Below are 17,258 nucleotides of genomic sequence, written 5' to 3' on the forward strand. Positions count from 1 at the left end.
ACTCAACCTAACCTTCCATGATGAGCTCAGATATTTCAGTTCTGCAGGAAACTCCCTTATTTTCACCGCTCCAAATCACTTTAAATACCCGCTAAAAGAGAGTTTGCGTAACTAATCGATTTGTTAGATTAAATCACTTGTCGCGTTTGGGATTAATTCAATCAAGAATGCTAACCAAACAGATTTTTACGGGCTCTGCTCCCGGATTCTTCAGCAGCAGCTAAACCAAACCCAAACTGCAAAATTCACATTTCATGTAAATTTGTTGAGCCGCTGATCAATTTGTTCTGACACACCAGCTTGTCTAATGGTGGATGGGTTGAAGTCAGAGCTCTAAATAAACACTGTGGCTCGGTATTGATCGGCGAGACGGCGAATTCGTGTGCCGAAAGGTCGATGCAGGAGCACGTGGCCGCACAGAGTCCTGCTGCTGTTTGTTTCCCGGCTCCAACGTGTCGCACCGCCGCAGTCGGCCTACCCGTTTCCACAGTGGGGTCACAGGGTCTGTGTGGACACCCACAGTAGGAGATGTAATACGCCCATCTGAAGCTGCTGTATTCCTTCTGATTTACTTATTTATTTGGATTCTTTGTGAATCAAATTCCATGTGGTTCTGGATTGTTTTTATTCTTATTTGTTTTTATCTGTTCAAAAATAATCTTTTATTGACTTGTTGTAATATTTGACCTTCACCAGCCCTGACTCTTCTTTTCCTTCTGTAACATAGAATTAAGACTGAATGGCTCAGTCTGAATGTTGTTTCTTTACTCCTAAATGTACACTTGTTATGACTTTTTGAGAAAAAAAAAAAAAAAGCTCAGATCTTCCTGGTGCAGCTCTAATTTCTGCCTTCCAGCCCATTAAGGCCAAACTGTCGAGCGAAGAAAGGAGCGATCTGATCGAGCAGAGATGATCCTGCAGGGATCAGTGGATGCTCACATAGATGGCACACCTCCTGTGTAAAAAAAAAAACTGGGATCCATCTTCTTGGAGGATGTTCAGTCCGTCATTTGAACTTTGTTGTAAAAAGAAGGATCTCCTGATATGATCTAAAATTACTTTTCTTTAGTAACTGGATGTTCTGGCTTTTTAAAACCTACCTAAAGTAATAAAATAATATTGTTCTAATTAGTGGAACATCTTCATTTCAGGTCAAGTGGTGGGAAAATTGACAGAATCTCGAAGCAAAGCCATCACTGTCACTAATTTGTTGCAGCTCCTCTGGCTTATCTCCAAATATTTGAGGGTCTGTCTTAAGGACAACATTGATCATCTGTCAGGTTCCAACTTGTAGCAGCTTACAGATCAGCTTTGCAGGATAAAGCCTCATTATGCACCAGATTTTCTAGTTTCTAGTAGGAGTTTTCTCCTGGACTGGGTCAAGTTTGCTGGACAAGTCATTCAGCTGATTGGCCTGTTCTGGAAAATAATTTTTTTAAAGCACTTTGCTGGGCAGGTGCCTTATTGTCATCCTAAAAATAGCTTATTTTTTCATCAGCAAATCTACACCTGGGTGATCAAATGAGGTAATATCCACTTGAGTATTTCACAATGAGGTACTGACTGCATCTGCTTTGTGTCTTCTCCTGAAATGCTGATCCATGTCATCGCTGAACATGTGCTGTTAATTCAGACATTTGCAATCGATCGCTGAATCCAACATTCAGTTTTCTGTTAGGCGGCCAGCTCCAAGAGTTCGTTAAGGTCTGCAAGCTCCCACTTAAAAACTGCGGTCGAATTAGCAGAATAAGACTTGTGCAGGTATTTGTTTTAGAAATGCAAGTTGCAGAGTGATTCTGGCGTTTTCCTTCCTGCTTGATCGGAAGAACAAGATTTGCTTTTAGTCCTAACACCGTTTCATTTGGTCTGATTTACTGAGGCGCCATTTACACAGCCAGAACATCAGTTTATACAGAGAATATTCAGTTTTGTATACCAAACAGTTTAGTGTCATCCAAACCAACATATTGATAAAAAATGGGCTGAGATTAGATTATGTTTGGGCAACATCAGCAACCTCCAACCCTGGTCCTTGGGGCCCACTGTCCTGCATGTTCTAGGCATTTCCCTGCTGCCACACAACCGACTGAATGAGTGAGTGAGAAACAGCCTTTTGTAGCACTTGATGGCCTACAGAGGAGCTAATTCAATAATTTCAGTGAGGTGTGCTGGAGCCCAGACACATTCAAAAACATGCAGGACACCAGGCCCCAAGGACCGGGGTTGGGGGACCACTGGGTAACAGAATTACCCCCAAGTTAGTTGTGTTTACATATTTGATACAGGACAGCCCAACCTTTGCATATGGGGTCCATAATGGCTGGAAAAAGGCTGAAAACTGGCCCAGATGGAATTATCGTCAAATCAAATAAAGGTCCCATCTTGAGTAGCCTATAGGCAGAGTTGATACAGGGTAACCCTGTACAGAACATGGGATCCATATGGGTTCTAAAAATGTTCCGCAATTTGGACTACCCTTCTTTATCTTCATTGGAGACCTGGCCAACAAGGTGCCCAATTGGTGTTGCTGATGTTGTATCCAACACTGCAAAAACAGAACTAAAAATAAGTAAAAACGTCTTGAAATTAGTGTGTTTGTCCTTGATTTGAGCAGGTAAATAAGATTATCTGCCAATGGAATGAGTATTTTGACCCCTAAAATAAGATGATTAGACATCCTGCCCTTGAAATAAGATGATAGAGATGAGTTGTTCCTATTTTAAGTGCCAAAATCTTGTTCCATTGGCAAATCATCCTTTTTACCTGCTCAAATCAAGGATAAATGCACTAATTTCAAGTAAATTTTTGTCATTTTTAGTTCCATTTTTGCAATGAATCAACCCAAGTGGGCCCAGAACAAGAGACCCATTGTGAGCCCAGGCCCATTTAGTACCCATTTATTCTGAGCGAATCCATATGGAGCCCAAATACACATGTTGGCTTCCTGCTTCAGGACTTCAGATGTTCTGCCAGGTGGTGTAATTAGATCAGAAAATCCAGAGAGAACGCTGAAAGGACCCCTAACCTGAATGCTATATATGATGTTGCTACTAAAACAAAACTATATTATTATAAAACCAAGCCCTCTGACCTTACTCCATAAACATCACTGAAAGAAGCAGATTTTTTTGGTGTGAATTGCAGCTCGGTTATAGAGCTGAACTTTCTGCAGCAGAATCAACGATCAGGAGAACCTATGCGATATTTGGACTTGATACCAGATTTAAAAAAACATAAAAAAAACAAGAATAATCCATGTTTGGATTTTCAGCATTCCTCCTTTGCAACAGACTCTGTTTCTAACTTTTTACTCCGCGTACTTCTTTGTGACCATTTTTACCTGTTTTGTGGAAACTGTTAACCGATGACTGTTATTTGCAGCTTTTTCTTTTTACGTCTCTGAATGAGTTTTCTCTGGCTTTTGTAAAAACTGAACAACATGTCACATTTCATTTATTTGATAAGAAAAAAAAAAGGTCTGACAGGAAAAAAAACAAACAAAAAAACAGTTTTTGTAGACAAATAAAAGCATGAGGACTGTTGATGGTGTGTTCTGGTTAAATATGTCCAAGTGTCTCTTTTCTTGTTTTTAAATCTGAAGGGGTTTTCATATAAATGACTCTACACAGACTGAATCTGTCCTTGACTTTAAAAACTCAGAGTTACAGAATCAAGCCGATCCCAGCTTTTGGCAGGAAAAGGCTCGTGCAGACTTTGTAAGGTGCTTCGAATCGCGCTGCTCGCCCGCAGAGAGTCTGCTGCCTCATCATGGCCGATCCTGGCCCCATGTGACTCGCTCGCAGAATCGATGGAGCGCTGATACAGTTTCTCTCCAGCCGCTGTAACTCAGCCTCGTCTCTTCACTTCTTCATGATGGAGGAAATATCCAGAAACATGCTCTGAAAGAGGTAGACACATTGTTGTTGTTGTTGTTTTTACACCACACCAGCAGGCCTATTAGATCATTTTCTGGTAAACATGTTGTGGGACTAATTAATGCATGGAGCAGTTTGTTTGTGTTGCTGTGGGATAATGATTTTTCCAATATACGGTCAAATAAACAACAGAGGGAGACAAGCAGGGGTCGCCAAAAGTGCTTATTCGCCAGTTGACCCTTTTCAGGAAGTTTTTCTTCTTGAGCTAAATTAAGATAAGCTCTTCTTTCCAAGAGGATGTGTCTTTCTTGCTGTGAGGTGAAGGGAACAGCCTGATCCAAAAATACTCAAAGAAACCCAAACCAGACAGAGAAATTGATTGAGCAACCATCCGTTTATCTGTCCATCTGATTGTCCGTCATCCTCCCACTTGCTTTCTTGTTACAGGTTTAAGGGAAACCAATATTTTATCTATCCTCACTACAGACACTTAACAGCTCCTGGAAGATCCAAAGACGTTCCCATGAAGGAACAGACCTATGCTTGATTGGATGATTTTAGGGTCTTGGTTTCTCCACGCATTGTGAACTACCCAAAAGTCATCCAAAGGGAGCCGTCTCAGAGACTTCCTGATCAGATGGACCGACTCTGAGCACCGCCTGCACCCCATGACCCGTGATGATGGCGCTCCTCATCACATCTCCAAGACACAGCAAAACCGCTCATCAGAGAAAGCTCATTTCATCCACTTGTATCTAGAATCTCAATTTTCTGGCAATATCTGAATTTGATGGTACACAATGTAGATGTGATTCAACAGTCATTTAGAGCAAAGTAAAGTAACATTACTGCCGATCCAAGCAACCTAAGCTACCCAATGTCTTCCTCTCTCCTACCATCACAATAGCGCAACATGCTCCTCTGATTGAAACGGAAACTTGCCTCCAATATCTAGGGTAATATTCCAATTTTTAACCTTTTCCCAGCTGAAAACTGCGATATCCAACTCTTAAGTTGGTCACACTCTCATCCTTCCTAGCTCCCAATCAGCTTTAAGCCGCTCCGCTTTTTATTTTCGTCATTAATAACAAGTGAAAACCAGGTGAGACAATGACTGAGGCCAAAGTGCAACTGGTGATTACCTCCATGTCTGACTGCTAATCAGTCTCTACATAGCTGATGTTTTACAAATCCGAACCAGTTCAACAGATTCTTTGAGACCTGATTGTTCCAAAGGGTTGGATCAGTACCAAGTTGAATGAAGATCATCTCCGCACCAGAGAAATGCAGCTGTCTGAGACTCAAACAGTGCTTTTTAGGTCGGCTGGGTGCTAGCTTGAACAGTCCGGCTGAAAGCGACAGACTTTACTTAAAGGCGTTGTTGAGGGTCATCCATGTGAATAAAAAGGTCTTCCAGAGCCCTAACCATGTAGAAAAAACAGAACCATTCTCCTAACATAATCTTTAACAAAAACATCCCTGATTTTCCGATGTGAACAGAGGCTCTCGTCATCACCATGTTAAAGGGGCCTTGTCACATGCTATGACTTTATGGAGTTCTGCACCAGTAGCTCATTCTGGTAACATATAAACAAAAATATAACAAGCATGTTGGCTTGTTATATTTTATTTCTCTATTTGCCAGTAAACAAAGCGCTTTTGTGTATATTTACCATAAGAAGACCAGAAGTACGATGTTGAGCATGGACGCAACAAGCAAACAAGGAGAATCAATCTAGCCGAGCGACAGCAACGTCCAGCAGAGGTGCGAAAAGAAAGAGGTTAAGTAAAGCAAACCCTGTGGATCGGGTTGGTCTTCAACTATGGCGAGCTGTCACTTCACTGGCAGGCATTACAGGTCGGGCTACTGGCTCTTACAGTAGCTGCGTCAATGTCGCCATCTTGCTTTTTGATAGTCCTGCGGTACTGCCAGCAGATGACACAATAATGTTTATGTCTGCTGATAGCGCCTGGTGCAAAGTTCTTTTCAGGCTGGAAAAGGACTAAATAAACGCTATCAGGGTGATGGTATGTTGTTTTATTTGTAGATTACTATGTTTTTTAGTGTTTTCTTTTTATGGTCAAATTACGTGACTAAGCTCCTTTAATGCTATCCTGAAAGTCGTTGTGTTCAGATTGTTAGTTGTTGATTCCTGCCAACTTTGTGAGAGCAGGTTTTTGAGCTTGTCTCTTTACTCTGTATCAGTGTTTAGACTTAAGAAGCAAACTCATCTATGTACCTTCACTCACCAGCATGAGAGTGACTAACTGAACCGTTATATTTGTTTATATCTATATGTATCCAATCTAGACAGAACCGAAAAGTACAAAGTGCTCTCCCCTGTATTAACTTCAGATTTAGCATTATCAGAACCTTTGTCTGTTCTCCCTACCATTGACATCCGTCGGCCTCCGGCTGGCGGCATCATAGGCATGTCTCCCTGGAGAGATCCTAGTTCGTCGGACTCCTCTGAGCTGTGCAGGGATTGGCTGGTGGAGGCGCTCATGGACGACAGGCTTTCAGATGGAGGCCTGGTCATGAAGCTGGTCCTTCTGGGGTTGGGAATCTGGAAGTCGCTGACCGTGGACTGTTGTCTGTCTTTCTCATTGAGGGCTCTGATAGCCGCAGGCCTTAAGGTGCTCCCAGAATGCACAGGGTCCAGATGACTGGGCTGAGGATGCTGCTCCTCGTGGATTTCTGCCTGGCTGGTCGTGTCCTCCTCCACTGTGGACATGGCAGAGTTCCAGGCCGGATGGTGGTCCGTGGTCACTGTGCGGACATCTGAGCCTTCACTGGCTTGTGGAGTTGCACAAACCTCTCCAGACCTGGGCGTCATCCTCGCCGGGGGGCAAGTGTAGCTGGTCTGACCCAGATGAACCAAGCTGTTGTGTCTCGGTGGATCGTGGATGACTCCACTGCTGTAATAAAGAGGCTTCATGTCGCCCTCCTGGATCACTTTAAAGGTCTGAGTCAGTGGTCCGTTGTGAGGGGAAACGTTGCTCATGACGCAAAGCTGCTGCAAGGAGGCCTTTTTCTTGGACCTGTAGATCATGCTGTCTTCCTCTGTGTACCTCTCACCGTACAGAGTCTGCTTGATTTTACGGATGCCCAGGTGGACAATCTCCAGAATGTTCAAGAACAGCGACACTGCGGCGATGATGATCATAAAAACCATGAAGATGGTCTTTTCTGTGGGCCGGGAGATGTAGCAGTCCACACTGTTGGGGCAGGGCAGCCTCTCACACCTGTACAGGGGCTCCAGGTGGATTCCGTACAGGACGCACTGGCCCAGGATGAAGCAAACCTCCACCAGAGAGCGAGTAAGGATATGGATGATGTAGGTTCTCAGCAGGGAACCTCTGAGAGGGGCCTTCTTCACCTTCCTCTGCTCCTCCAGCCTCCTCAGCTCCCTCTCTATGCGTTTATGATCCTCCAGTCCCAGTTCTGCCTCGTCCATTTCGCCCTTCAGCTGGATGCGTCGCCGGTGGCGCTCCTTCTCCAGCGCTCTGATGCAGTACAGAGCGTGGCCCATGTAAACCAGCGAAGGCGCAGACACAAAGATGACCTGCAGCACCCAGTAGCGGATGAGGGAAATGGGGAAGGCCCGGTCGTAGCAGACCGCCTTGCAGCCTGGTTGGTCCGTGTTGCAGACGAACTCTGACTGCTCATCGTCCCAGACGTCCTCAGCTGCGGCTCCCAGGATCAGCATGCGGAAGATGAAGAGGATAGTGAGCCAGATCTTCCCTACGATGGTGGAATGAATGTGGACCTCTTCTAGGATGCTGCCCAGCAGGTTCCAGTCACCCATGGTCGGATTTTCACGCCTTTAATGCCACATAGTCAAACTGAGGACACAAAAACGCAGTTCGTTAGATTTGAATAGGCATCCAGTCACATTGGATTCAGTTTGTGATGTTAAATGAATTGGATGAATTGTATTTACAGGGGGATTGGCAAAGTCACAGAATAATTAAGATCCCTGGCTAAGAGGAAAAGACTTTAGCAGACAATTAAGAGCTATAGCTGGTTCAGAAAGAAAGCACAGTTCATAATTCTTTGTGTGAGCATTACTTTCAGGATATTTAACTACAACAGACATTGTAGTTCAAATATCCTGAAAGTAATCTATCATACATGACAGAAACCTACAGAGGGGGGGACCTAACCCAGGGCTTGAAGTCTAGGTTTGTTGGGGGGGATACATTATTCCCCCCTAATAAACACTATTGACAGAACAGTACGTTCAGGGGGTCGAAGCAATTTTGAAGTAATTTCATCAACATACAGAGTAGATAGGAATAATATTTATTATTTTATGTACAAGGAGCTGCAGGTCAAGAACAGGCACCAGAGGGAATCCATACTGGCATGAGGCAGCTGCAGGAGCATCCAACAGTCAATTGGAAGAATTTGGAAGATGCATTAGAGCTGCAAGTTTCCTACTTTTGATCCGTGAAATAACAGTGGATGAGACCTGTGACTCCTTACCTACTGTATTTTGCTCAGTCAATTCAAGAGGGGAGTAAGAGGCCCACTCAAACTTCAGGAACCACTGCGTTACTGACCCTTAATGCAGTTTTATAGTGTTACATTGCGGGTTTGCATGAGGCTGGGTGACCGTATCTCACAATCTTCTGACATTCTGGTGCTGGAACCCTGAGCCTTGTACATGAGGACGGCTCAAGCCGCACAAGAAAAAAACACTCAAAGGGTTAATCGACATACGACAGATCAAGGGTTACATCAGAACCGGTCACCCTGACACAGAAATGTGGTCCCTTAACCGCTAACGAATGATCATCCTGTCAGCGTGGGATGTAGTGTTTACTATGCGATAAATGATAACACACAACTGTTGTTGTAAGTAAGTGCATGTCTAGGAAACCTGCTGAGAGTTTCTTCGCTCTTCAAATCTTTTCTGGTTATTTTCCTTAGTCAAAAAAATAGTTTCCTTTTTATTTTTCCCGTCTTTGTTCTTGAGACATGCAGCTAAGCCCAACATGTTTATGCGGATTTAGGTTTAACGTAATATTTTAATTTGATCAGCCTGTTTCTTTTGATTAGAGGTAATATGAACAATTTGGAGCGGCCCCTGCCAGAATTTGACAAACAATCTGTCGAAAGAGCTAATGATTAGGGTAATGGTAAGGAGGCCTTCAAACCTCTTCACCAAAGATTAATCGTGAAAATAACTGTAGGTACTTGGAAAAAGTTGTTAGGCAATTATATTAAGGGTTTTAATGCTATAAAGCAAATAAAGAGCTTTCCATTGATTATTAAGAAGGTTTTAGATAGTTTTCAACTTGCAGGCTTTTAATAAAATGAAAACAAAACTAGAGTTTTAAAACCTGAGACTCATTTCACATTGATTCAGGGTTGCCAGATATGGCAGTATCCAAATTCGATATTAACATTGGTCAGCCTCACAATCAACCACACTGCTTCACTATTTCTGTCACATGGCCATACGAATACAACATGACTAACCCCCTCACCTCCCCCACCTGAAACATACACACGGCAACAGAATTGAAATAAACATTGGTTATGAATAATGGCCCAGTTTAACTTATGGGACCAACACTAATATTAAAAAAAAAAAAAGGACAAATATTGGTCGATACCGTTGATGATTCTGACACATGGTCCATCCCTACGTTGTTTTATTGTCGTTTAAGGAGATGCCTTTCTGGTTTCCAATCAGAGAGAAATTTTCTGAAGACATTAAAATAATTCAGGGTTGGTAATTTTCATCTTGACTGTCAGAGCTGGGTAAATTCATTAAGTGCACCAACATGAATAGAGATACATACTGAGGCGTTGTTGGTATTATTCATATTTGGGACTTAGCTAAAGTAAGATAAAAATCCCTTTTTCTAAATAGAATCTGGGGAAAATCAACCGGGTGAAGCTATATTTAGATAAAACGACTGCTGCTAAATAAATATTCCATCATCTGTAATGTTGATGGCGGTTTTGGCACTGCATAGGGAGGCTCTGCCATCACAGGGTAAAGGCGATCACTGTGAACAGCACTGAATCGATCTGCAGTGACCTTCCCTTTAAGGCCACTGCCAGACACAAACCATGTCGGTCAAATTTCCCCCATAGAGTCCCTCACCATCAGCAGCAGTAGTACAGGACTGTCCTGTGGGGTCTCCTCAGTTCACAGTTTTTAAATGAATCATTTTACCAGATCATATCAGAGATTACTCAACCAGAATGCTTATGCAATGCCTTCGGATGCTTTTTCTCATTTTTGTCATGTTGCAGTCTGATACTTCAATGTATTTTACAAGGATGGCATGTAACAGACCAATGCAACATACTATATAATTGTGAAGTGGAAGCAAAACAATACATGCTTTTTAAAATTCGGGGGCGCATATGGAGCCGAGGCTTTTCGCTGCAAGTCTTTTGGGTAATGTCACAAGCAGCTTTGCACAACTAGAGACATTTGGAGAAATATTCGCCCACTCTTGTTTGCAAGATAACTCAAGTTGGATTAGTGAAAAAAAGTACATTATATTTATTTAGCATGTTTCACAGATATAAATCTGAAAAGGGTTCACAAAGACAGACCATAGAAATTAAATGGATCAGAAACTCATATATCTACAGGTACCTTTTTTTTTTTTGGGAAGTGTTCTACCCTTTCCCCTCTTTATGACGCCCCGTGTGTCTTTAACAGCAATATAGGAAGTATCTTGAAAATGCGCAGTAAAGGATCAGGAGTGATTTTAGAGTCATGCTGCAGAGGTTTGGACCAACTGATGGTGGTCAAGGGCTTTTTTCTGTTGATTCATGTGAAAAGTGGGTTTAAATAGTCTAGATGAGAGGAAATAAAAGCATGAACTAAAAGAAATAAAAGATCTCAGGTTCCTGTTTTGGTACCAACCTTCTGGGTTTGGAAATATTTGCAAATGCTAAAAACATCTTTTGGACGGGTGGTTTGGGGTGACCCTCAGGAAAAATGGGTGGTTGAAAAAAAAAAGGTATACATATATATATATATATATATATATATATATATATATATATATATATATATATATATATATATATATATATATATATATATTCAAAGGTCCAATCTGTTGTCTGATCAGAGATATTTTCTCTCCTGGGAAGTGATCCCTCACCTGGTCTTGTCAGAGTTCAATTGAAAGGAGCTATGTTTTAAAGAGTTTGTCACTTTACAGGCACTCAAGTAATTCAGACAATCCAATTTTGGTCTGGACTTTGACTAGGCCATTCCCAAAGATCAATATGATTTAATCTTTCTGTATCTTAAGGTTACATGAAGTGATTAATGGACTTGCATTCGTTGTCTTCAAGCCTATAAACGAGGACCATGTTCATTAAACTGGACTTTGGTACCAAAGTCTTCCTCAATGCACAATAATCTAAAGTGGTCCGGTGTAGCTCTGGCTACATGTTCAGAATCGTTGTCCTGATGCAGGGGAACCTTGGCCTCTTCCATGTTTTCCCCCAGGATTGCCCTGTATTTATCTCCATCCATCCTAGCCAGGCCTGTCAATTTAGGTGAATGGACATGAAACATCTTTGCAGATTTGAAGTTGCAGCCTTACTCTCAAAAATTTCAGATGATGTGTGGAACAAAGGCTGCCATGTTGAAAGTTCAGGATATTGTTATAAGCTGGTTTACTAGAAACCTCTTAGGCCTTCACAGAACACCTTCATTTACAATGAGATTAGAATATAATACAGGTAAAGTCTTTTTAGTAAATAGGTGATTTCTAGATAAAGAAAGAAAAAACCATGCAGCCGTTTTACCACAATTATGTGCTACTTTGTGTTGATCTATTGTTAATAGCTCTATAATAAAAAAACAGTGCTTGTGATTGTAACAAGACAAAATGTGGAAAAGGATCAGGAAGTCTGAATATTTTTGCAAAGCACTGAATACATCAGCAGAACAAGTGGATTTGTATATATTTTTCCAGAGCTCTGGCATTGATTAAACGTGTACCCCTTTTTATGAGAATGACTGCTGCAAAAATACTTTCTAATTGCAACATGGGATGAATATGAAGGTCTGTATTCCAGTCTCTGTTTCTTTGACATCTTGAGATGGATTATTTTTGGTGGGGGGCCAAAAACATATTTAGGATGTTAGGAAAATGCCTCTCCACAGAATGGATCCCTATGAACATCTGAAGCGCTCCAATAAAACAGGACTTCTAGGTGACTTTGAAACACTGTTAAACAGCTTTAAAAGATGCATATTGCATTTGCGTGTTGTCACCGGGCTGTCCGCCTTTGGGACTCTTGGATCACTGTCCGCTTAATCTCATTTCAACCTGCTGGCAGAAATGAAGCATTTGTAAGCCTTTAGTTTGGATCGTGAGGGAGTGGACGAAAGAGACAGAATAAATGTTACAGGCTTGCTTTTATTGCACAGATCGGAGTGTTTTTGAAGCTTTTGTTTCTGTGATTTCTATTAGTTCTATCAGTAACTGTGAGGACATATGTCTGCAGACCAAGACCTTATGCACATACAACAATAAAACCCTTGTCCACTTCTGAGAAAGCTGCGCACGAACAAGGACAAGGCCTGGATAGTCAGGCAAGAAACAAACTGACCAAGGAGATCAGGGCAGCTCAGAGAAGCTACAACGAGAAGGTAAAACATAGCAGCTTCTCAGCAGAGGACTCATTCAGGTTAGAAAGGCCTGTAAAACATCACCTGTCTGTCTACAGGACCTCCTGCTTCAAACGCTTATGCCAGAACCGCACCATCACAGGGTTAGATAACTACAAGCCTGACGCCTGTGGTCTGGAAATCCTTTAAACGACTGGTGTTGAAGCGTTTGAAACAGATTCCAAACCTCTGCTGTTTGCTTGCAGGGCAAGCAGGTCCACAGATGATGGAGTCAACCTGGGACTACACTTCATCCCATACCACCTTGACCCTCAGGGACGCACACCAGGATCCTGTTTGTTGACCTCAGCTCGGCCTTCAGCACCATCACTCCACCAGAAGCTCACAGTGCTGGCCTCCCCCTGTCAGTGGACCACCAGCTTCCTGATTGATCGGCAGCAGCAGGTGAGACTGCGACGCATCTTCTCCTGCAGAATAACCATCAGCACCAACATCCCTCAGGGCTGTGTTCTCTCCCCACTCCTCTTCTCTGTGTAAACTAATGACTGCACCTCAGCAGACCCGTCTGTGAAACTCCTGCAGCTTGCAGATGACGCCACTGTCAATGGTCCGATCCAGGATGGTGGTGGGTCTTCGCACAGACAGGAAGGCGGGCCGGCTGGTCTACTGGTGCGGTGAGTACAACCAGGAGCTTCACTGCTCAAAGAAGTGGAGATGAAAGTGTGGACATCCAGAGAAAATCCCCCCACACACTGCCTCTCCTCACCATCCTGAGCGACACGGTCTGTTTTGGATCACTTCCAATTCTTCAGAACCACCCTTTCCTGACTCGGGAAAGGTGGAGAGACTGTACTTCCTGCGGCAACTCAAGAAGCACAACCTTCCACAGGAGGTCCACTTCTACACTGCTGTCATCCCGTCAGTCCTGCGAACATCTACAACTGCGTGGTTCGGTTAATCCACGAGACAGGACGGGTCCAGACAACAACCAACAAGTAGGTCTGCAGAGAGGATCATCAGGGCTGACCTAACCCGTCCATCCAGGAGGACTTGTACAGGTCTAGTTCTCAGGGAAAGGACAGCCGACATCCCTGCAGACCCCACACAACCTGGACACAAACGGTTCGACTTTTACCTTCAAAACCAGCCGCCACCGAGTCGGTTTCTTCCCCCAGGCTGTCAATCTGATGAACACTTAACAGTCAGAGTGCCCAGATCGATGCAACGCACATTTGTTCAAATTCAATCATGGTTATCTCTTTTGTAAAGCAAAAAATAATCTCTCTCTCTATATATATATATACATGGTTATAAATAAATGAATATGATTGGTAAATAAAGCCGATTCTGACTTTCCTGATTTATATCTGAGAGGACGGATGGATGTACCAAATGAAATCCAAATGGCAGCTCAAATGATCCTTTAGTATCTGTCTTCAGAGTCTCAGAGAACAAACAATCACGGCTGAGCACAAACTGAAGACCCTCGGTTTTCAGTGTGTGATCACATTTAAGATGAGGGCGAAACTCATCAGTGAGGAAAACATTGAAAGAATGCTTGGTGGAAAGGTTGAGGATCGACCTTCATAGTTGAGCAGCGCGCTGCTTCTGAGCCGGGATGTTATATAATCTGCTGCCGCCCAGTTCCAGCCGCAGAGGTCTAGGTTCTGATCTGATCCACGTTATAGAGACGCAAATCGGTGCCAGACGCTCTTCAGCAGCAAAAAACAAGCTGGAAAAGCTCATCTTTCACAGTTTGTTTAGCTTTATAGCAACAAGTGCAACTTTCTTTCTAAAATCCTCTCAGCCTTTAAATTAGTCGTTGGTTTCGTTGGGGAGGACTAACTAAGAGCTGGAGCTTTAGTCAGAGCTTCAACAGAAGCACAAACGAATAAAACCATCAGATCAGAACCTGAGAGTACATTCAGGAGAACCAGAGTTGGAAAAACCAAAGAAGACAGAATAAAACTCTCCATGTGTCTTGCTCTATTATTAAGGTTGCAATCTGTCTAAAGTTTGGCAGTATAAAAGGAGTTTTTTGATGTTGTTGCTGCTGATTTACTTTTGCCCTCAGGGCCACCGTAGTGTGAGCTCTGTTTGGGCAGTGGATGACGTAAGGTCGGTGTTTTAAAAAGGATGCTGCTGCTGTTGGCGAAAAACATTAAAAACTTACAAAGGAGCAGGAATCAGACCCTCGTCGAGCACCTTGTTAAGGTTTTTGGCCTCTTTGAATGATCTAGGAACACACTGACATCGTCGTGACACAAACATGCAAACGGCGGCTTACATGTCACAGGTCCTCTGTCCCTCTGGGCCTCCATGTGGACACCATCATGTTGGTAATTCCTAGGAAAACGCTGATTAGGGATGCTTCTACCCCATGGGGCTGCTTGGTTCTCCGTCGGTATTAATCCTGAGCGGCCGTGCCGTTCCCTCAGCCGTGCAGCTGTGTGTCTGTGTGTGTTGGGAACGCTGTGCCGTGTTACATGCAGGGTTCACAGGATGTGAGCATTGATCAGCTCCCGCTGGGACACTGCCCCCACCCCTCCCCTGCTCCCATGCCAGGAGTGCCAACTCCAGCCCGCACCATCAATACAGGCCTCACAGACAGAGAGGAATATATTTTTCACTCACAGACCTGAGATCTGTCGCTCAGAGAGAAGCTGGGGGAACACTCAACCTCAAGCCAAACAGGCAAGGTTTAGTTTTATCTGTTGAAGCACTGAACTCATCTTTAATTATAAGACACCCTGAAAAAGGCTGCAGTATGAGACAATAATGATCAAATCTGAAAGATGAGAGTGTTTAATGGGCTCTTCTAAAGGGGAACTGTTGATACAATATTCAGCAATAACATCATGACCACTGATAGGTTAAAGGAGAGTCAGGGGAACCAACCAGAGGTGATCTAAAAGAAGATATATAAGCAACTCCATGCATTTTCATCATAAATTAAGTTTAATTGGGAAATAATCGACGATTTAAAGGTATCAAATGTCACTGCTTGGACATAAACTGTTTAACGATGGCATCTCTGACTCCAGCTGACTGTAAAGATGATCAACGTGTGTCTGAAATCCCATAATGAGCTCAGACTGAAGCTCGCTTCCCGCTGTGCGCTGAGCCCTCCCATCACTGTACAGCCACATGTTTCAGCTCGGTCTGCATGAAGCGACCAGCTGTGCCCCGAGGGCCTATAATTAGATTTCCATCGCGCCCCCGCGCAGTCGATGCAGCATTGATTTGATTTTCCCTTCAGAAGCAGCAATGTGGTTGCCGAGGCCCGACGCCAGATGTCACACCAGGATCATTGGGTTACACAACCAGAGCCCCGCCCACTGGACAGAGACCCCGCCCAATGGTTCTCTGTTAACCTCAGCTCATGAAAAAAACGACTGCTGGGACATACACCATGGCTAAGGCTTTAAGCTCACATAGAATATTTGGTTTCCAATGACCTTAGAGACTTTTTTTCCCTGTTAAAAAAAAATGTTTCAGAGATCTGAGTCTATGACTTTACAAACAAACAGCTTGTTTTTGTTGTAAAACATGTTTACCTCCAATGATCACCGAGGGAATGACACATTCAAAGCAGCTTGGAAATTTTAGACCTAGAGGTTTTCAGTTCCACATTTTTTTTTTCCACAGAGTGAAATTTATAAGCAAAAGTCCTGAAGATTTTGGCCAAGAAAGATATATGTTTTATTATCATAAGCCTGCAAAATGGCTGAAAAACATGAATAAAACGGGCATGCAATCAATTATTTTGCAGAACAACCATTGGCTGCGATGATTTTTTTTTTCTAGGACCGATCTTAGCGCCATCGATCATTTTATGAAGTCTGACCTGAAAAAGCAACCCCTGAGCATGATGCTGACACCACCATGTTTCACCATGGGGATGGTGTGTTTGGGATGACCAGAGTCAGATTTCTGCCTTGTGTAGTGCTTCGCCAAAAAGTTCAACTTTAAAACCTCTCTGACCAGAGTGACGTCTTCTACGTTACTTGTGGACAACTTTAAAATAGGCATATAAATGACTTTCTTTCATGCAAAGAGATTTCTTATTGCCACTCTTACAAAAACGTCATATTTGTAAAGGGTATGGCGTGTTAACCTTTTGACAGATTCTTCCCCTCTTTCAGTGTTGAATCTCAGCAGCTCCTCCAGAGTCACCAGGAGTTTGGTGGATTCTCTGATTAATGCTCTCCTTTCTTGACCCAGTTTAAAAACAATCATCTTTACAACATACATTCCAATGAAATTTTACTCTCTCCATTTGACCCATCCCGTTGCCACTGTGTGGCACCCGGGTAGCATTCTGTGGTTAAGGGTCAGGACAAAAAGCACAATGCTCTAACCCCCCCCCCCCCCCCCCCCCCCCCGGTTAGGTGGATGGCCATATTGTGGTACGTTCTTGATACATTCTTTCCATTTTCAGATGAAGGATTGAACAATGCATGAATCATTGGATCTGACCTTCCCTCCATCCAGGACTAGAGTCAGAAAAAGGGCAGCAAACATGTCTGCAGATCCCACTCATCCTGCGCGCAAACAGTTTAAAATTTCACCTTCAGGGCAACGCTACAAAGCCCTGTTTGCAAAAGCCGCCTCCGCCACTGAGACAGTTTCTTACCCCAGGCTTTAAATCTGATGATTAGGCTGTAGTTTAAGGGTTTTGTTCATGTATGAATAGAAACAATTAAGCTTCGAATGTTAGCTATGAAGCTTGTTCCAGTGAAACTAAAGAAGTCTG

General features: G+C 43.2%; 1 protein-coding gene across 2 annotated transcripts; it reads right to left on the bottom strand.

Annotated features, from left to right (window-relative positions):
- Positions 1-3,496: 3,496 nt before the first annotated feature.
- cx52.7 (connexin 52.7) lies at positions 3,497-14,949 on the bottom strand. Of its 2 annotated transcripts, XM_036150973.1 has the most exons (3): positions 14,790-14,949; positions 6,269-7,721; positions 3,497-3,899 (listed from the first exon to the last, which is right to left on the bottom strand). In XM_036150973.1, exons 2-3 carry the CDS (start codon positions 7,682-7,684, stop codon positions 3,861-3,863), a joined length of 1,455 nt encoding a protein of 484 aa, XP_036006866.1. In that variant the 5' UTR covers positions 7,685-7,721; positions 14,790-14,949; the 3' UTR covers positions 3,497-3,860. The 2 variants fall into 2 exon arrangements, with proteins under 2 accessions (XP_036006866.1, XP_012709701.2); XM_012854247.3 differs by lacking the exon at positions 14,790-14,949 and having other exon boundaries at positions 6,269-7,919.
- Between the last annotated feature and the right edge of the window lie 2,309 nt (positions 14,950-17,258).

Source organism: Fundulus heteroclitus, chromosome 19, assembly GCF_011125445.2.
Source record: "Fundulus heteroclitus isolate FHET01 chromosome 19, MU-UCD_Fhet_4.1, whole genome shotgun sequence".
In the NCBI taxonomy this organism is placed as follows: Eukaryota; Metazoa; Chordata; class Actinopteri; order Cyprinodontiformes; family Fundulidae; genus Fundulus; species Fundulus heteroclitus.

Coding starts and splice junctions, on each gene's coding strand:
- cx52.7 (XM_036150973.1), bottom strand. CDS start 7,684: ATGGGTGACTGGAACCTGCTGGGCAGCATCCTAGAAGAGGTCCACATT. Junction 3,900..6,268: donor GAGGCCGACGGATGTCAATG/GTAGGGAGAACA, acceptor TACCTCTTTCAG/AGCATGTTTCTGGATATTTC.